Source organism: Ranitomeya imitator, chromosome 5, assembly GCF_032444005.1.
Source record: "Ranitomeya imitator isolate aRanImi1 chromosome 5, aRanImi1.pri, whole genome shotgun sequence".
Taxonomy (NCBI): Eukaryota; Metazoa; Chordata; class Amphibia; order Anura; family Dendrobatidae; genus Ranitomeya; species Ranitomeya imitator.
The window spans coordinates 562,236,208-562,257,552 of NC_091286.1; the positions used below are offsets into that span (position 1 = coordinate 562,236,208).

The 21,345-nt window shown below is 45.6% G+C and overlaps 1 protein-coding gene across 1 annotated transcript; it reads right to left on the reverse strand.

Moving 5' to 3' along the window:
* Positions 1 to 14,713: 14,713 nt before the first annotated feature.
* On the reverse strand, positions 14,714 to 18,006 carry LOC138638422 (uncharacterized). The gene is made up of 2 exons (XM_069727679.1): positions 15,799 to 18,006; positions 14,714 to 15,324 (listed from the first exon to the last, which is right to left on the reverse strand). Exons 1-2 carry the CDS (start codon positions 16,216 to 16,218, stop codon positions 14,797 to 14,799), a joined length of 948 nt encoding a protein of 315 aa, XP_069583780.1. The 5' UTR covers positions 16,219 to 18,006; the 3' UTR covers positions 14,714 to 14,796.
* Positions 18,007 to 21,345: the final 3,339 nt, after the last annotated feature.

The following is a 21,345-nucleotide window of genomic DNA, read 5'->3' on the forward strand; positions in this document are numbered from 1 at the left end:
CTGGGCAATATACTACGTAACTGGGCAATATACTTCGTAACTGGGCAATATACGACATGGCTGGGCAATATACTACGTGACTGGGCAATATTCTACGTCGCTGGGCAATATACTACGTGACTGGGCAATATACTTCGTAACTGGGCAATATACGACATGGCTGGGCATTATACTACGTGACTGGGCAATATACTACGTGACTGGGCAGTATACTGCGTGACTGGGCAATATACTACGTGACTGGGCAATATACTACGTGACTGGGCAATATTCTACGTCGCTGGGCAATATACTGCGTGACTGGGCAATATACTTCGTAACTGGGCAATATACGACATGGCTGGGCAATATACTACGTGACTGGGCAATATACTACGTGACTGGGCAATATACTACGTGGCTGGGCAATATACTACGTGGACATGCATATTCTAGAACAGGGGTCCCCAACTCCAGTCCTCAAGGCCCACCAACAGGTCATGTTTTCAGGATTTCCTTTGCATTGCACAGATGATGCAATTATTACCTGGGCAAGACTAAGGAAATCCTGAAAACATGACATGTTGGTGGGCCTTGAGGACTGGAGTTGGGGACCCCTGTTCTAGAATACCCGATGCGTTAGAATCGGGCCACCATCTAGTTACTAAATAATGATGTACTTGGGATATGGTTTCTATCAGTCTGTCCTGTTGACTGGATCTCTGCCTCCCTTCCCTCCATTGCTATCATGTAGCATTGTATTTAAATTTGTTTTTGTCTTAACCCATAGATAGGTAAGTCACTCACATAATTGGAGTTGGCAGTGAATGGTTTAACCAGAGGTCAGATTTGAGCCTTTGGCTTATCTTTTATTTTAATAGTGGTTATTGTTGGTTAATTTTAATCTAACCTTTGATAAAAGAGGCTGGTGGCTAATTTCCTCCACTATTAGTGGCCATGTGTGTTTTTATATATCTGTACACAGGGCTGTATTTATAGTTAGTGCTGCCCTAGGCACCGAGATCTCCTCTTTTACAGGGTCCCCCTGTGCATTTTGGGAGAATTGGCAAGTATACTATTAATTTAAAGGGGTTTTCCACTACTGGGGCAACCTCTTTTCAATCAATATGTTTCCCCCATATAAATAATAACACCTATTCTCACTTCTGATGGAAGTGCTGTTCCTGTGACTTTGGCACCTGGTCTCCCAGGGGTCAAGTGACATTATGTTGCTTAAGCCCTCCAACCAATCTGTTCCCATCACTCTTAACAATCCAGCATTACAATATTGAGTCAGTTTGAAGTGCCTCAGTACTGGTTTCAATGAGGAGACATCATCCACATCACGGGCGTTCCTGATATCTCACACGACTCTTTAGTGGTCTTGAGGTCAACCCAACATAGATTTTTTGACACGGGCACATCGCATAGTAAACTACACCTTCAGTGTTACAGGTGATACGTTGAGTGATGGTGAAATTCTGTGTTGCATCCCTGGAGACAAAGGTTGATGTACGAGACATATTAGCACAGGCTATGCAATTATTATATTGAAAGAAACCCTATTTTGGTCCCCTAGAACCAAATGCTTTTTCCAAGCTGGGTCCTGCATAGTAACTGTGAGCCAGGAGATCTTTAAGATTACGCATTCTCCTGTAGGTAATTGAGGAATGGTTACATGTGTATCTTGCTAGTGTCTGATCAATTCTTAAGATAGGCCAATACTACCCATGTGCGTTTCTAACATCCGACCACTTTTCATTGCAAGTTGATACGAACCTCACCTGTTGTTCAGGCATGGAGTTAGTCCTGGGCTTTAATAATTCACCTCTTTTAGCTGAAGAGGCTCTCTTCAGACCCTTCTTGATACTCCATCTGGAATAACCTTTTTCTTCAAATCTTGAGGCAAGATCTTTGGCTTGTTCATGAAAAGAATGGTCGTTACAACAAATTCTTCTGGTTCCCAGAAATTGATCAGTGGGTAATCCTTTGATTAATGGACGTGGGTGTGATGAAGATGCATGAATTAGGGAATTGACGCTGTCAGCAGCCATAAAAAAAGCTCACATCAACCCCAAACCTATTACCCCACTTGCCACAGCACCAGGGAAAGTGGGAAGAGTCAGGGTAAGCGCCAGATTGTCGCATCTTATGGATACGCCATTTTTGGGCAACCTAGGGCTGTTGTTCCTAGCCTGGGAGGGGGGCCAATATCCCTGTCCCCTTCTCAGGCGATTAAGATCAACCCACAGCTGTCTGTTTAGACTTTGCTTGCTAGAAATTATAAAAGGCCCCTACGTCAGCTTTTTCTGGGGTTCCCCATAAACTAACCAGTAAAGGATAAGCAAACAGCAATAAGCTGTTATTAATAACCTGGGAACCTTTTGGGATAATCGCCCTCTTCCCAGATTATTAACATCAGCCCCCAGCGGGTTGTTCCATTTCAACAATTCCTTTCCCCAAATGAGGACTTGCTGCTGAATAAGTGTTAGTCATGGGGGTAGCTGCAATCATCTGTTTTTCCTGGAGCAACTACCGTATAAGACGACTGGGCGTATAAGACGACCCCCAACTTTTCGGGGGTCATCTTATACACTGGGTGTCGTCTCATACGGCATGTGCAGGGAGCAGTCCCGGATGCTTCCCAGGGTCTGGAGGACAGGAGACTCTCCTTCAGGCCCTGGGATCCATATTCGTGTAAAAAAAAAAGAATACAAAATATGGATATACTTACCTCCAGACCCTGGGAACCACCCGGGACTGCTCCTTGCACCATATGCGGCGACTTCAGAGCTCCGCACATGCCGTACCCGGCGTATAAGACGATCCCCGACTTTTGAGAAGATTTTCAGGGGTTAAAAAGTCATCTTATATGCCGGAAAATACAGTAATGAACTCTCGAGGACATGAAGCTTTTTCAAAAGAATGGGTTTGTACATAATACATAGTGTTTTTCAGAACAAGATACTGGAAGATGAGTAATTATTCATTACTCATCAGTCATTTTGTCCTTTAGCACTCACTACGGTAGTCCTCACACGCATTTGGCTGATTTCACATCTATTAGGAGCCTTCATCGCAAATGTCCTCTGACAGAAAAAAAGAGCCCTGCATGTACCTGTTATTCCTGTCAAATAATGTACTATCTTGGCTGCACATCCAACTGAGTATGCATGTGTATAGGAGAGTCAAGAGGAATAGCTATCAGACAAATGAGTCCTCAGCTGACTGTTACATGGACATTGTTTACATGCGCTAAACCGAAGTTTGAGGTACACATCTTGAGGTCTCCTGAAGGTACACGTCTGGAGGATCTCCTAATCTACGACATGTTTGAGGTACGCATCTGGAGGATCCTCTGATGTATACATGTAGAGGATGTCCTGATATATACGTCTTGAGAGTCTCCTGATGGACCTTATGCTTGAGGTACACATCTTGAGGATCTCTTAATATAGCATAAGCTTGAGGTACATGTCTGGATGTGTACCTCAAACATATAGTGCATCAGGAGAGCCTCCACATCTGGAGGATCACCTGATGTACCTTATGTTTGAGGTACAGGTCTGGAGGCTCTCCTGATGCACTATATGTTTGAGGTACACATCTGGAGGATCACCCGATGTACCTTATGTTTGAGGTACAGGTCTGGAGGCTCTCCTGATGCACTATATGTTTGAGGTACACATCTGGAGGATCACCCGATGTACCTTATGTTTGAGGTACAGGTCTGGTGGCTCTCCTGATGCACTATATGTTTGATGTACACATCTGGAGGATCACCTGATGCATCATATATTTGAGGTGCACGTTTTATTAATACATGCAAAAACCACATATAGAAATTAAAAACAAAGATTACAAAAATTCACGACCAAATAGGGCAGGAGTATTGGAATTCCCATTGACACCTATAGATTATAGAGATACAAATGATCTTGCCTGGTAAAGAAAAAAAAATATAACCAGAGATATATAGTATCTGAGTCAAAGTTACAGAGCAAGCAGACTTGATGCAAAATTTAATATCAAAGAGACAATGAAATAACAGCAGATTTTGAGGCAGGGTATATATAGTAACATAGTAACATAGTTAGTAAGGCCGAAAAAAGACATTTGTCCATCCAGTTCAGCCTATATTCCATCATAATAAATCCCCAGATCTACGTCCTTCTACAGAACCTAATAATTGTATGATACAATATTGTTCTGCTCCAGGAAGACATCCAGGCCTCTCTTGAACCCCTCGACTGAGTTTGCCATCACCACCTCCTCAGGCAAGCAATTCCAGATTCTCACTGCCCTAACAGTAAAGAATCCTCTTCTATGTTGGTGGAAAAACCTTCTCTCCTCCAGACGCAAAGAATGCCCCCTTGTGCCCAGAATGACAAGCAGTGAGTGACACCCAATATAAGAAAAGGACTGTCAAACAGTCATTATCATATAATCACATTCGTAATAGCCCTAATGCTATAGCTGCCTGATGAAAATAGACCCGAAGACCTGGACAAAAATAGTTCCATACACCCTGGCAGCATGTAGAAAGTCCCTTGCCCACTAAGAATGAGTTGGCAAGTAAGCACGAATCTAAAGGTAATGATAGACGCGCTCACAAAACCTGACTCATAGGCAGCAATGAAGGTGCAGTGGCAGGGTCCAGCCCCTATAGGCCCAACACGTGTCGTCATGGATGTGACTTCATCAGGGTCAGGCGAAGTGGTCATCCCATATACCAGCATCAATATATATACAAAGTCATCATGACTGCACCGCTGTGTATGCTATGGGTGCCAGGCCTCCCAGCTCCCTTAGCTGTTTGGCTCCGCTTGCCTCACGCAGGTGGAGCTCTGCAGAGCCGACAGCTCCGTACTCCTGCAAATACCAGACTGACACTGACTCTCACACACCCAACGCTTTACTTCAGGGATTTTAGCAGAAATCTGTGGCCATGAGCCACATAGAAAACCTGGGCCGGGAATTAAATGGACTGCACCACTACCATCCTGTAGTCCAATTCAAAACACAAAAGCCTAGAGCAGGTTTTCTTAAATCTGCCTTGGACAAATAGTTTGTCCAAGGGCTCATTCCCATTTGCGAGAAAAAAACAGACGAGTGCCATGTGAGTGTCATGCGAATACAATGCGATTTCTCTCACATAGCATCCGTATGACATCCGTATGCAATGCGTTTTTTTTTCTCTGCAACTATTTTTGTCCAATCATTTACAGGACCATTTACAGTGTTCTATTCCACAGAATGGTAAGGTATCTGTAAAAAACGGATGGCATACGGATGGTCCGTATGCCATGCGATTTTTTTCTCGCACCCATTGACTTGCATTGGCGAGTCTCATGCGAGATACGCAGCAAATCGCAGCATGCTGTGATTTTTTCTCAGTCCGATTTCAGCTGAGAAAAAAAATCGCAGATGAGATGTCACCCATTGAATAAGATTGGTCTGAGTGCAATCCGGGCTGTGTAAGGGCTATTTGACCAAGAAGGAGAGTGATGGGGTGCTACGCCAGATGACCTGGCCTCCACAGTCACCACACCTGAACCCAATTGAGATAGTTTGGGGTGAGCTGGACCGCAGAGTGAAGGCAAAAGGGCCAACAAGTGCTAACCATCTCTGGGAACTCCTTCAAGATTGTTGGAAGACCATTCTCGGTGACTACCTCTTGAAGCTCATCAAGAGACTGCCAAGAGTGTGCAAAGCAGTCATTAAACCAAAAGGTGGCTACTTTGAAGAACCTAGAATGTAAGACATATTTTCAGTTGTTTTACACTTTTTTGTTAAGTATATAATTCCACATGTGTTAATTCATAGTTTTGATGCCTTCAGTGTGAATGTACAATTTTCATAGTCATGAAAATACAGAAAAATATTTAAATGAGAAGGTGTGTCCAAACGTTTGGTCTGTACTGTATGGTAAGGTTTTAATACTAGAGGTTGGGACCGTCCTGAATAGGGTCACCATGACGTGTTGGGATGGCTTATAATGATAATGTTAGCTAAGTACCCTTTGTTATTTTCATGCTATTTACGTACTGCAGAGTATTTGCTCACTTTGTTTTTATCTTAGGTTTTGTATTTTACTGATAAAGCAAAGCTGACAGTGCACAGGTCAGCAGTCTCATTGAGATACAAAGATTTCAGGGTCACTTCATGCCATTGTCAGATAAAATCACAGGACTTTAAACTGATTTCTAGTCCTTGAACAAACGTGATCTGAGACCAAGGCTGGCCATACACATTATATGGCTGATCAATGCTTCAGCCGACAGCCATCGCAGCTGACTGATCCATACGACCTCTTTCACACTTCAGTTGTTTGGCGTCAGTCTAAAACCGCCATTTTCCTCAACGGATCCGTCAATTTTTTTTGACAGATCCGTTATTTTCCCATAGACTTGCATTAGCGACGGATTGTGACGAATGGTCGTAAGTTCCATCCGCCATGCGAAATTTGGCGGACGTTTTCTGAAAATAGATGGACATTGAAACTTTTTTGTCAACGCCTAAATGGCGGATCGCGACGGATCCGTCGCGTCCGCCATTCCATAGAATGGCCGCCTATGGGCGACGGATCCGCCGCAACCGTTTTTTCGGCGGATCCGTCGCCCCAATCCGTTTTTTCAATTGTGCATGCTCCAAAAAGTAGATACTTTTCCCAGACAACCCCAAGTAACGGATCCGTCAAAAAACCGGATCCGTTAGAACCGTTTTCTCAATAATTGTGACGGATCCGTCAATCCGTCACTATGTCGGTAGTGACTGACGCCAAACAACTGAAGTGTGAAAGAGGCCGTACACAGGATCACTCACAGCTGAATGCTCCTGTGTTCTCTGTGAGAAAGCTGCCAACTGACTGGTCAGCCAGCGGCTTATCTGAGGGAGAACAATGCAATCGATATCTCTCCTGTACATCAATCAGCCAGTCCCCCATACACATTAAGGTACCGTCACACAGTGCAATTTTGATCGCTACGACGGCACGATTTGTGACGTTCGAGCGATATAGGTACGATATCGCAGCGTGTGACACGCTCCTGCGATCAGGGACCCCGCTGTGAATCGTACGTCGTAGCACATCGTTTGAAACTTTCTTTCGTCGTCTAGTGTCCCGCTGTGGCGGCATGATCGCATGGTGTGACAAAGGTGTGCACGATATTGTATACGATGTAAAGGGCGGAGGAGCTGGCTACGTAGGAGCGCTGAATTCTCCACCTCCCGTGTGCTGATTGGGCGGTACAATACTGTGAGCTCATTCGACAAAGGACTATTGTTCCCAGCGGATAAAACCGGAGCTCTCGAGCGCGCTATTCATTTCTCTCTAGCACGTGCTGTAAACAGAACTAAATTCGCTGGATTCCCTGGACTTTTAACTACTAGACTTTTACCGCTAAAGGTATGTATAACGCTACAGCGTAGCATATGTTGCGCTTCAACGGGGATAAACGTTGGAGTGTGGTTGATTGTTCCTTTGAGTAGGCCTGAGAACCTCAGGTACACAGCTGTAGCGTGGCCCAATTAATTAATCCTTTTACAGATCGAGATGGTTGACTGCCCCATTTAATACCAGTAGTAACATATATAGTTATTAGATCAATGGTCAGAAAATTGTTTTGTAAGCACGTGTATTTATTGTACGTTTGTTTTCTTTTTAGGAACTATGCTCACTTCCGATGAGAGTTCTGTTGTTGCTGCTGCCCTGGTGTTTGAGGCAGCACGTCTCCAAGAGGAGAGACGTCCTAAACGAAAACGTCGCATGTGGACCCGGAGCTGGCTGCAGAAAAGATCCACATTGTCACACATGGGTCTCATAAGAGAGTTACGTGACAATAACCCTCAAGATTTCCGAAACTACCTTCGGATGTCCGAGGAATCCTTCAAAATAATACTGTCTGCTGTTACGCCACTCATACAAAGGTGTGATACGCCGATGCGTGCAGCCGTGCCCGTGGAGGAAAGGTTGGCGGTGACACTGCGCTTCCTGGCAACAGGAAGGTCTCTTCAGGATTTGCAGTTTTCCGCAGCTGTTTCCAGACCTTTCCTGAGCGTTGTGATTCCGGAGACATGCGAGGCCATTGTGCAGAGCTTAAGGCATTATATGGAGGTACTACTATATTTTTTTGGCTGCTGTGTTATGTCGATATATTATACTAGCTATTGAACCAGTTCTACGCCCTGATGGCGAGCATTTCTATAGGTATATGTTCTACATCCTATCATGTGCTGCTCCCATCCTGCGCCCCCATTCAGACATGTGCTGCTGTGATCCTGCGCCTCCATTCTGACATGTGCTGCTACCATTTAGCGGCTCCATTCTGATATGTGCTGCTCCAACCCTGCGCCACCCTTTTTTATTTGCTGCTCCCAACGTAATTTTATTGATTCTATTATTTAGATATATTGTTTAGCACCCCCTCTGAGTCACCGAAGCCATCTGTAAAAAAAATGGCTGCCTGCATACTCTGTGTTGTTGACTTTGTTATACTAATCCATACTGCGCCTCAATCACTGTAGGATGTCCACATGAGAGTGTATGTGCATAATATATTTGACCTAATTTGTACATGTTTCCTTCTCATCTTGCAGTTTCCCAAGACGGCGGATGACTGGAAGAGGATTGGTTCCGATTTTGATGAGCTGTGGCAGTTTCCAAACTGCGGTGGTGCATTAGATGGAAAGCATGTGCGCATCACGCAACCAGCCAACTCTGGATCATTTTTTTTCAACTACAAAGGATATTTCAGTGTGATCCTCATGGCCCTTGTCAATGCAAACTATGAGTTTGTCGATGTGGATGTTGGCATGAATGGTCGAGTCTCCGACGGTGGTGTTTTTGAACACACTTCATTTGGGGAAAGCTTGAGGAACAATGAACTGCTGTTGCCACTAAATGAAGACACAAAAGCAAACCTAAATTTTGTCTTCATCGCTGATGAAGCTTTCCCTCTTCATCCACATTTGCTGAAGCCATTTGCACAGAGAACACTCACACCGGAGCGCAGAATCTTTAATTACCGGTTGTCGAGGGCCCGTCGTGTGGTTGAAAATGCCTTTGGGATAATGGCAAATCGGTTTAGAGTGTTCCACACAGCTATCAACTTGAAGCTGCCGTCTATAGACATTGTGGTTTTGGCATGCTGTGTGCTCCATAATTTCCTGAGACGTCATGATACGAACTCCTATTCTCCTCCTTCGTTTATTGATGCAGTGGACGCACGAACCGGAGATATTGTGCCCGGGGAATGGCGTACACAACCTGAAAATTTTACAGCTCTTCAAGCTCTTGGATCTGGCAGACAGGCAGACGATGCAAGGGACTGTCGCGAAAAATACTGTCAGTACTTTAATGGTTCTGGAGCTGTACCGTGGCAGGATCGCGCCGTATAACATAAAAATTTGTTTTTTTGCTTTGCTGTCATATAAACCTCTCTAAATAACTTTAAATGTGATGCCTATACAATGGTGCTGTTAACCCTTATAGCTTGGTAAACATTAAAGAAAGATTGCGAAGATTTTTGGTTTTTTTTGTAACACTTCTTGGTTTTAAATTATTTTACAACAAAATATAACATAACCCCCCCACCAAAAAAAATATTATCTCCTGCCCAAGAGGTGTCGCAGCGTCACGCCCTGCTGCTCCACTTGACTCTGGAGGAGCGCTGCTGTCTGCTGCAGGAGCGCTGCTGTCCGCTCCAGTCGCAATTGTCTCGCCAGGAGCTCTCTTACGGTGGCCGTTTCTGTGGATAGAAGAGGTTGGAGAACCAACGTTGATTCCTCTGAAAATACATCTCGACCTCTGGGGCAGGACCTAATTTTCTGTGTTGTAAATTTCTATTTGGTCTGGCACCACAGGGCGATGTAAATTTTAATATATTTTACAGTTTTGGTTGTCTATGGTGACATCCAGCAGAAAACCACTCGCATTATCTTGATACTTACGGAGAAGGGACGCCGGTTCCTCATTGGCAGAACCAGAGCTGCTAATGTCCCATCCCAGCGATCTGGCCACTGCTGCAGCACCTAAAAGCAAATAATAACAGATCTGGTTAACTATGGAACACGCCGTTGGGAAGCGCTCGCAGTTTTGGTCACTTACGTATGTTAGCTTCTGGGGAGAATGCCGCGGACCCGGGGGAGGAAGAGGAGTGTCGAAAGGGAGGTGTTGAGGGTGGTGTAGGGGTGCGAGGCCGTCTGCTCTCTGGTGGTGGCGTGGTAGGCCGCTGGGTCATTACTGCGTCTGTAATGTATTCAAATATTTCCGCTACCCTCTTATGTCCCGTATGCAGTTGAAAAACTGTAATCTATGATTGTTAACTTACGTGACGTCACGGACTGTGGGCTCCCGCTGGTGGTGGATGCTGTGGTGCTGCTGGCAATGGCAGGTACCTGTTGCCGCCGCTGTCTCTCTACACAGAAAGTTTACAAACGCAATCTTTAAAAACACATGTAGAGTGCTGCAGATCAAAGCTAACAATATACTGAAACATAAAATTTATATCACACTTCACAGGGGTGCGAGGGTGCATGGTCGCAACAGATGGTGGAGGTGTGGTAGGCCGCTGGGTCATTACTGCGTCTGTAATGTCTTCAAATATTTCAGGTACCCTGTTATGTCCCGTGTGATGTTAAAAAAAATGCAATAAATGATTGTGAACTTACGTGATGTCCCGGACTGTGGGCTCCCACTGGTGCCTGAAGATGGGGTACTGGTGGCAATGGTGTGTCTGACTTGCCGCCGCTGTCTCTCTACACCTAAAGTAAAGAATCACAATGTTTACACACAAATGTTGAGTGCTGCAGAGCAAAGCTTACAATATACTCAAACATAAAATCGAGATCACACTTTACAGGGGTGCGATACTCTGACATGTCTGTGGGCTCTGGGGTTCAATGGTCTTCCTGTCTTTGGAAAACGTATTGTTTCATCTGTAGGCCAACCTCCTCCGTTAATATTTATGGGAAATTGAGAAAGTAAAAATTATGGACATCTTAATAATTTCAAGATGGAGGTTGAGATTAGGGAACCCGACAAGTTTTCTCACGGACAACGCATATTCTGCTTGGAGAATAACTAAATTGTACAAAAACGGGGCATGTGTTTTAATGCATTTGAGGTCACGTTGGCAACCATGAGCGCAAGACTCCCTCCCAAACCCCCCCCCCCCCCCTCCTGACAGCATGCATCTCCCAATCCCCCCATACTAGTACTTGCCTCGCCTTGCCTCCGCACGCAACTCCGCAAACATTTGTGGCGTTTTATAGCGGAGGTCAGCCCATTTTTTACGCAGCTGAAGCTGACTGCGGCAGACACCAAACCTCCTCTCCATCATTCTTGTTATTTGTCCAAGCACTTCTCGCTTGTGGATGTGTGGGTGGGCAGGGCGGCTCTCCAGACCCTCGTAATCCATGGCATCCATCTGGGAAATAAAAAAAAGGAGTTCTGGCTGCCCCAGAGGAGCAGAACGCATTCTCGCCGCCATTTTAGATGGAATGACCCTGAAGAGCAACGCCCAGAGGAGGAGCTGCGCTCCGCCGTCCTGCCGCGCCATTGGCATCGCAATAGCGTTGCCGTTTATGAACAGCGTCACATTTGTGACGACTGAGCGTTAATAAAGGAACGCACATAGTAAATGCCGTTCGAAGTATCGTTATATAACGCCGGAGCGGCACGTTAAGTACGCTCGTGGTCTATGACGGCGTGATGACGTTACAGCGTTCCTGCGTGCCTGCCCTAGCTTGTTTTTGTCCCCTGACATCGTGATAATGGCTGCCAGTCGCCGTGGTCCACCTATGGGCATCCCAGAGCTCAAGTTCCTTATTGGAACAATGGATAGGATGCAGTATGAAACCACAGGGATGGTGCTGCACCGCAACCAGCACAAGGAGGAAGTTGTCCGTGTGGTGTCTGAGGGCCTCGGGAAGCGGTTTGGGATAACTCGGACCAAGGCCCAGATTGTTAAAAAATGGGGCGATCTCAAGTCGAAAAGGCCAGAGCGCCTGCAGGAGCTTCGCCAGGAGATTAGCAGAGGTTAGTACTCAGGTACCCAAAAGTATGTTGGACAGCTATGGGACAGTTTGAACGTTGCAGAGCCACTATGTGCCACAGCTATGGGACAGTTTCAACGTTGCAGAGCCACTATGTGCCACTGCTATGGGACAGTTTGAATGTTGCAGAGCCACTATGTGCCACAGCTATGGGACAGTTTGAACGTTGCAGAGCCACTATGTGCCACAGCTATGGGACAGTTTCAACGTTGCAGTGCCACAGCTATGGGACAGTTTGAACGTTGCAGAGCCACTATGTGCCACAGCTATGGGACAGTTTGAACGTTGCAGAGCCACTATGTGCCACAGCTATGGGACAGTTTCTACGTTGCAGAGCCACTATGTGCCACTGCTATGGGACAGTTTGAACGTTGCAGAGCCACTATGTGCCACAGCTATGGGACAGTTTGAACGTTGCAGAGCCACTATGTGCCACAGCTATGGGACAGTTTCTACGTTGCAGAGCCACTATGTGCCACAGCTATGGGACAGTTTGAACGTTGCAGAGCCACTATGTGCCACAGCTATGGGACAGTTTCTACGTTGCAGAGCCACTATGTGCCACAGCTATGGGACAGTTTCAACGTTGCAGTGCCACAGCTATGGGACAGTATGAACGGTGAAAAGTACTATGTGGCACAGCGAACTGCTGACCTACCTTTTTTTTTTCCTTCACAGAGGCAAAGAGACAGCGCCGCCGCCACGAGGCATCCCGCCCAGCCTCTTCTGGCTCTGTGCCCTCAGGGTCCAATGTCCCGGAGCCCTCCGGGTCAACTCCTCCAGATCCTAGTAGGTTCCCACAATCATGTGATTTGGATTTTGTTTCAGGTCCCCTTCACGCCCCGGCAGCCAGTGTTGCCATATATGCTTACCAACCTTTTTTTTTTTTTATTTTTTATTTTTTATTTTTTTCCTTCACAGAGGCAAAGACACAGCACCGCCGCCGCCACGAGGCATCCCGCCCAGCCTCTTCTGGCTCTGTGCCCTCAGGGTCCAATGTCCCGGAGCCCTCCGGGTCAACTCCTCCAGATCCTAGTAGGTTCCCACAATAATGTGATTTGGATTTTGTATTAAGGTCCCCTTCCCCCCCCGGCAGCCAGTGTTGCCATATATGCTTACAGACCTTTTTTAAAAAATTTTTTTTTTTTTTTTTTCTTCACAGAGGCAAAGACACAGCACCGCCGCCGCCACGAGGCATCCCGCCCAGCCTCTTCTGGCTCTGTGCCCTCATGGTCCAAAGTCCCGGAGCCCTCCGGGTCAACTCCTCCAGATCCTAGTAGGTTCCCACAATCATGTGATTTGGATTTTGTTTCAGGTCCCCTTCACGCCCCGGCAGCCAGTGTTGCCATATATGCTTACCAACCTTTTCTTTTTTAAATTTTTTTTTTTTTTTTTTTTCCTTCACAGAGGCAAAGACACAGCACCGCCGCCGCCACGAGGCATCCCGCCCAGCCTCTTCTGGCTCTGTGCCCTCAGGGTCCAATGTCCCGGAGCCCTCCGGGTCAACTCCTCCAGATCCTAGTAGGTTCCCACAATAATGTGATTTGGATTTTGTATTAAGGTCCCCTTCCCCCCCCGGCAGCCAGTGTTGCCATATATGCTAACAGACCATTTTTAAAAAAATTTTTTTTTTTTTTTTTTCTTCACAGAGGCAAAGACACAGCACCGCCGCCGCCACGAGGCATCCCGCCCAGCCTCTTCTGGCTCTGTGCCCTCAGGGTCCAATGTCCCGGAGCCCTCCGTGTCAACTCCTCCAGATCCTAGTAGGTTCCCACAATAATGTGATTTGGATTTTGTTTCAGGTCCCCTTCCCCCCCCCGGCAGCCAGTGTTGCCATATATGCTAACAGAACTTTTTTAAAAAATTTTTATTTTTTTCTTTTTTCTTCACAGAGTCAAAGACACAGCACCACCGCCGCCACGAGGCATCCCGCCCAGCCTCTCCTGGATCTGTGCCCTCCGGGTCAACTCCTCCAGATCCTAGTAGGTTCCCACAATTATGTGATTTGGATTAAGTTGCAGGTCCCCTCTTAACACCGCCCCCCTCCCCCGGCAGCCACTGTTGCCATATATGCTGACAGACCTTGTTTTTTTTTTTTCCTTCACAGAGGCAAAGAGACAGCGCCGCCGCCGACAGCACGAGGCATTCAACAGCGACTCAGATCCAGAAGTGCCCTCCGTGCCTCAACATCCTAGTAGGTTCCCACAATTAAGTTATTTTGATTTTGTTGCAGGCCCACTCTTTCACCCCCAACCCAAACCCCCACCCTCCCCCCCTTCCCCCCCAAGTCAGTTTTGCTTCCTTTTTTTTTTTTTTTTCATTCACAGAAGCAAAGACACATCGGGAGACTACTGTGTTATTAATGTTATGTTTTTTGACCCACAGCTCTCGTCACTGTCAACAAGGAGGATATTGAAGCCGGCATAGACAAGTTACTCCACACTATGGCACATATTCAGGAGCAGCACAATGTGGCAATGGAGGAGCTGCAGAAGCTGCGGGACATGTGCCAGCAGTTGTAGGCGGGCCAATAATCCATTTTTTGTTGTTCCAATTAAAAGATTTTGTTAAACTTTCATTCGATTTTTTTTTTTAGTTAACTGTACATGAATTTGTTACGTTAATTTGTTCCCTCATACAGTGCTGTGATTGAGACACACCAATCAAAAAGTAGTGATAGAATTTATAATAAAAGCTTTTATTTGAAACATTATTTTAACAAGACAATAAAAAAAAAGGAATGTAAAAGTAGTTAGGAAATCACAAGTTATGATACGACGATTGTTCCGGCTGAAAATTTTGGTGCCTGATGGGCGAAGCCATATGTAAAGGTATTGGTGTGTAGGAGTTATTAGGGGGTGGCTGGCCGAAGTGGGAAACGTGAGGATTGTGTCGCATCGATGTCTGACCCTGTGACCAACCATTGAAATTTGATGGCTCTGTCCGCTGTATTGGCCGGGAAGAGACCAAACAAGTGTTCTTGTCCAAATCGCCATCAGTACCCTTGTTTACTGCTTCCAGAATCAGACGCTCTGCTAGTATTCTTTGGTTGTCGTCCATTTTTGCCAGTTTGTCAACCACATAGTGTCCAAACCCCTCTAACGCAGGGCTAACATTTCTTGTCAACACCTTCTTTGCCAGGCTCAATAGTTCATTTGAGGCGTCTGAGGTGGCTTTCCGTTTTCTTGTACCTTGCCTCGATTGACTCCTGGCAGGTGCAGCCTCCACTAAATCTGTTGTTGTGCAGTCCTGTGAACAGTCTAGTGTACTCTCCTGCGCACTGTCATCCTGGGGGGGGGGGGAAAAAAACAAGTTATGAACCCGGCAACAAAAAGTAGTACCACCATAACCGCATCCAAACTATATATTCGTAGTAGGTAACAAAAAGATTATAATATATTTGATGCTTAGTAATATTCTTTAACCCTCCCTTTTATTGAATACTTTGAACTACACTGTTCTGACTGCTATGGGAACCTGACCAATATTTTATAGTCTAAATAGTCTCAACAAGAGTACATCGGCAGCTTGAAGCGATACTATTTTCTATATTGCTTAGATGGTATGGTTTACATATATCTCCATTTCATACATATTAAGTTCCCCATATAATACTTGACTGCGACAGGGTTACTTATGTGTACATGTTTTTGTAACAACTTCAAACTGATGTGATACTCAGAAGTATAAAACCTAAAATGCAGAGAAAAATTATGTAATTATAGGACACATTGGTGAACTTTCGTCCAAAGAGCTACTTACTTGTTGCCCTTGTGACTCCTGCTCGGCGTGGTTCTCCGAAACTATTGGTTCCACAGGTGCCAACAATCGAAGACACGTTGAAGTCCGTGGCACCTCTTGGTCCCTCAGAAAATTAAGATGCTCAAAATACCACAGTTTTGGCACATAAACTTCTTCAGTGGAAGCTCCGGACCTTGTAGTCTGAAGAACCTTGTTCAGCTCCTTCCTCCAGACCGTGCGGAGTGCCTGGATTTTCTTTTTAATAACTGCTTCGTTAGCTGCCTCATCTGGTGCCTGACGATTGTAAAGCTCAATGAGCTGTAAGTAACCCTCCCTCCTCTTTTCCCTGTTACAATACTCAGGAGATTTTATTTTCCAGAGGCAGGGAAAAGACTGATAAATCTCGATGAAATCCCTGATGAACTCCACACGATTTGACATCTAAAAAGTAATTATAAAAAAAAATTACATGGTTGACAAAGAGTCCTATTAACAATACTTTTGCCAGTGTGCCAAACGCTTAACAACAGCAGCCACACAAAGCGCTCATGCCTACCATCGCTTCTTCCATCTGCCACGCCATAGGCCACCATAACCCAAAACAGTGTACCGCCCGCTTCCCTACAGCAGCCACACAAAGCGCTCATGGTGACCATACATTGTACCATCTGCCACGCTCTAGCTCAACAGACACAACCGGTCATAAGCAGTCACAACAGCGTACCATCCGCATCGCTTCAGCGGCGGAACGAAGCGGTCATGCCGAACAAACTGAGTTCCATCTACCACGCTGTAGCACACCAGTCACGACCAGTCACAACAGCGTACCATCCGCATCGCTTCTTCCATCTGCCGCGCCATAGGCCACCATAACCCAAAACAGTGTACCGCCCGCTTCCCTACAGCAGCCACACAAAGCGCTCATGGTGACCATACATTGTACCATCTGCCACGCTGTAGCGCAACAGACACAACCGGTCATAAGCAGTCACAACAGCGTACCATCCGCATCGTTTCAGCGGCGGAACGAAGCGGTCATGCCGAACAAACTGAGTTCCATCTACCACGCTGTAGCCCACCAGTCACGACCAGTCACGACCAGTCACAACAGCGTACCATCCGCATCGCTTCTTCCATCTGCCGCGCCATAGGCCACCATAACCCAAAACAGTGTACCGCCCGCTTCCCTACAGCAGCCACACAAAGCGCTCATGGTGACCATACATTGTGCCATCTGCCACGCTCTAGCTCATCACACACAACCGGTCATAAGCAGTCACACCAGCGTACCATCCGCATCGCTTCAGCGGTGGAACGAAGCGGTCATGCCGAACAAACTGAGTTCCATCTACCACGCTGTAGCCCACCAGTCACGACCAGTCACGACCAGTCACAACAGCGTACCATCCGCATCGCTTCTTCCATCTGCCGCGCCATAGGCCACCATAACCCAAAACAGTGTACCGCCCGCTTCCCTACAGCAGCCACACAAAGCGCTCATGGTGACCATACATTGTGCCATCTGCCACGCTCTAGCTCATCACACACAACCGGTCATAAGCAGTCACACCAGCGTACCATCCGCATCGCTTCAGCGGTGGAACGAAGCGGTCATGCCGAACAAACTGAGTTCCATCTACCACGCTGTAGCCCACCAGTCACAACCAAGCACAACAGCGTACCATCTGCCACATTGTAGCCCTCCAGTCACAACAGTGTACCATCCACTTCGCTTCAGCGGTGGAACGAAGCACTCATGCCGTCCATACAGCGTTCCATCCACCACGCCCAAGCGGTTTACATACCTCGAAGCAGCGGTGCAAAGCGTGGTATATTCAGCGAGGTACAAAATTCCGATGTCCAGGTCCACCAAGTGTCCAAGTACGAAGTGAAGAAAGGAAATTTTGAAAGCAGTGAAGTGGCATTGGGAACAATAGCGCTCAGGTGACAAATTTTCCAACCAATTGTGTGCACAGAACCTTTAGCCTATCACCACACTAACTAGTGGCACAACACGCCCCTTGTGAACAACGTCACGCACAGATTATGCAAAATTTGCTCTGAATCGTCGTGTGTGACACGACCGTACGACTGTCCCATACGACTTCTACATCGCAAATACGTCATGAATTTATCGCTTCAGCGTCGTGCATCGTGTAGTGTGACCGCAGTCTACGATGTTTGAAACGATAATTAAGCGACGATGCAACGTCACAAATCGTGCCGTCGTAGCGATCTAAATTGCACTGTGTGACGGTACCATTAGACTGCTGGCTGAACCCATCAATATTGGCAGATTTGGCCGACATTATTCTATTAATCACCTGTAAAACTAAATACGTTATCTATATTATGTTTTGCCCCTGTTCTTTTTATTATATATGAAAAACGATAAGATCAATGTTTGTAATATTCCGTGAACACTTTCATTCTATCTCCACAAGTAAAGGCTCTCCAAGATTTATAAGGCACACTCAGGAAAAGTATGGGTCAAATCCTCGCTGCCTGCGATTTGCAGGGTTAGAAGTAGTTAAATTCCCACCAAGTGGGGGAGATCACAATAAAATTCTTTTAAGACGAGAGGCAAAATGGATCATCAAAGCAAAAGCGCAAGGTCCCTTAGGACTTCATGAAAGATTTGACTATTCTTGCTTCCTGTGAATGTGCTCTAATAATGTCAAATCAAGTCATAGAAATGATCAACGAAAAATTGTTTTTTGTAAGAATGTTTGTAATTTTTAATGTATAGGTCTATTCAGAACTTTTTTCGTTGTATTTTAATGATATGCAAATACTGTCACGTGATGAGGCATAAAAGGAAATGACATATTACTTGTTACACCTGGACTCGTAGAAGCGTATCTAAACGCGAAACGGCCGTCGTCCTGTCCTTTTGCCCGTTTTATCTGCACTTCTCCTGCCTGTAAAACCATGTCCATGAAAAACTTTTTGTAATAAAGGACTAAGGTTTACATGCCACGAAAAAACTAAGTGTTGCTGCTCTTTTTTTTCCCCTTTCATTGGATTAGTCTAATATGTATTGGGGCCTTAAGGGCTTATTCAGTCTACCTTTTTTTCACACTTGCGAGTTCTGTCTGTGTTTATTAAGGATAGAATTTGTATAAGGGTATGTTCACACGTTCCTGATTTCCATCCTTTTTTTTTCAGGACTGTTTTTTAAAAAACTGCAGCTCTTGGCAGAAAACGCAGGTCCTTTTTTTGGTCCTTTTTTTGTCCTTTTTTGATGCGTGTTTTGATCCTTTTTTTGATCCTTTTTTTATGCAGTTTTCTATGCAGAGTCTGTGTGTTTTCTAGGAAGTTTTTTAGGGTTAAAATGACTGACCCTAACCCTACCCCTAACCCTAACCCTATTCTAACCTTAGTGGAAAAAAAAAAATTCTTAATTTTTTTTTATTGTCCCTACCTATGGGGGTGACAAAGGGGGGGGGGGGGGTGTCATTTACAATTTTTTTTTATTTTGATCACTGAGATAGGTTATATCTCAGTGATCAAAATGCACTTTGGAACGAATCTGCCGGCTGGCAGATTCGGCGGGCGCACTGCGCATGCGTCCGCCATTTTGCAAGATGGCGGCGCCCAGGGAGAAGACGGCCGGACTGACACCGGGACGCCGGGTAAGTATAAGGGGGGGGAGATTAGGGCACGGGGGGGCATCGGAGCACTGGGGGGGGCATCGGAGCACGGGGCCGTGGGATTGGAGCACGGGGGGCGGGATCGGAGCACGGGGGGCAGCCACACTCCGCCCACGCACTTCCGCCCGCTTCCCCGCACTTCCTGCTGCAGCGGTTCTGCACCACAAACCGCAGTAAAACCCGCAGATATTTTTTTTCATCTGCGGGTTTTACTGCGGGTTTGACCTCACAATGGAGGTCAATGGGTGCAGAACCGCTGCGGCTCCGAAAAAAGAAGTGACATGGTACTTCTTTTTTCCCGCAGCTATTCAGCGCGGCTTTTTTTTTGATTTTCCGCATTGTGGGCACAGCAGTTCCTGTTTTCCATAGGGTACAATGTAATGTACCCTGCATGGAAAACAGCTGCGGACCCGCAGCGGGAAAATCGCGGCAATTCCGCATGAAAAAAAGGATCGTGTGAACATGGCCTCAAAGTCTGTGGGGCTGGGCATATGTCCAATTTTATTTGTGCGTACCGAGTGGTCAGTGCAAAATACGAGACTTATCCAATATTGATCGGAGCGTCGAATCAAAATCGGCAATGCAAATGTATACATCAGTCTGTCAAGTTCGCATCATGGTGTCATTTTAATCTATTGAAAAAGGGCACCTTTTAGAGAAAGCCATACAGTACAATTAACCTATTTTATCTTTTTATTGCCTTATTAATTGTATTTTAACCAAAAATCAAATGTACTGTACCTTCTTAAGTGAATTACCATAATAATGATACCATATGGGACACGTACACCATCTTGGATGCAGTAATATTTTAAAGTAGTGACTTGTTTTGTGTTAAGCCTCACACATTATTAAAGAAATAGGGCAGATAGACTTTTACTATGGTGTACTGCACTATTAGACACGTCCAGGATAGAGGCATGGGGACCTTTTGAGTCTTACCTCAAGTGGAGACCTGATCACAATGGAGGTGTACAAAGTTTAGGCTAAATGCCCACTATGAGCAATTGGTATTTTTTTCCACTGTGTATTTTTATGCACAAACTCTGCCTCTAACCGCACCAGCAAAGTGAATGAGATTTATAGAAATTCCATGCTCATTGTGCGTTTTTTCGCGTAGCGTAAACTGACCTAAAGTGTAATTTTGAAAAGTGCAACCAGTCAATTTCTATTGCAGTTACCTTGTTTTTTATTTCCCCATTTTCCCCATAGACTTGAGAGATGAGGAGAATCCGCAGATAGAAAAAAAGCACATGGTTTTATTACCTTTCTGCTGTGGTAACGTACTAAAAATGCATGTAGTCTGCACATGAATTTATCAAAACATTTGCAATGCTAAGTAATAGAAGGTATCCAAATAAGTTTAATTTAAAGACATGACATAACAAAAAGAGATGAACACCAAAACATAAAAAACCCCACTAAAACAACGCACGAAAACGCACAAAAAAAATGCAATAATATTGCAAATTGATGCAAAAATTCTGCTGAAAATGTTGAACATAAAAAAACGCACCAAATCGTCATTGCGGGAACTTCGCCTTAGGCCTCATTCAGACGTCCTTAATTTTTATGTATCTAAAAAATGGTGTTACATCAGTGTTTTGGATTCAGTTTTCTACAGTGTTTGCTCATCTGTCAGTTTTTACCATCAGTGTTTCATCAGTGGTTTTTAACCCCTTACCGACCTCCGCCGTACTATTACGGCGGAGGTCGGATCCCCTGCTTTGATGTGGGCTCCGGCGGTGAGCCCGCATCAAAGGCGGGACATGTCAGCTGTTTTGAACAGCTGACATGTGCCCGCAATAGCGGCGAGTAGAATCACGATTCACCCGCCGCTGTTAATTAGTTAAATGCCGCTGTCAAACGCTGACAGCGGCATTTAACTACCGCTTCCGGCCATCAGGCTGGAAAT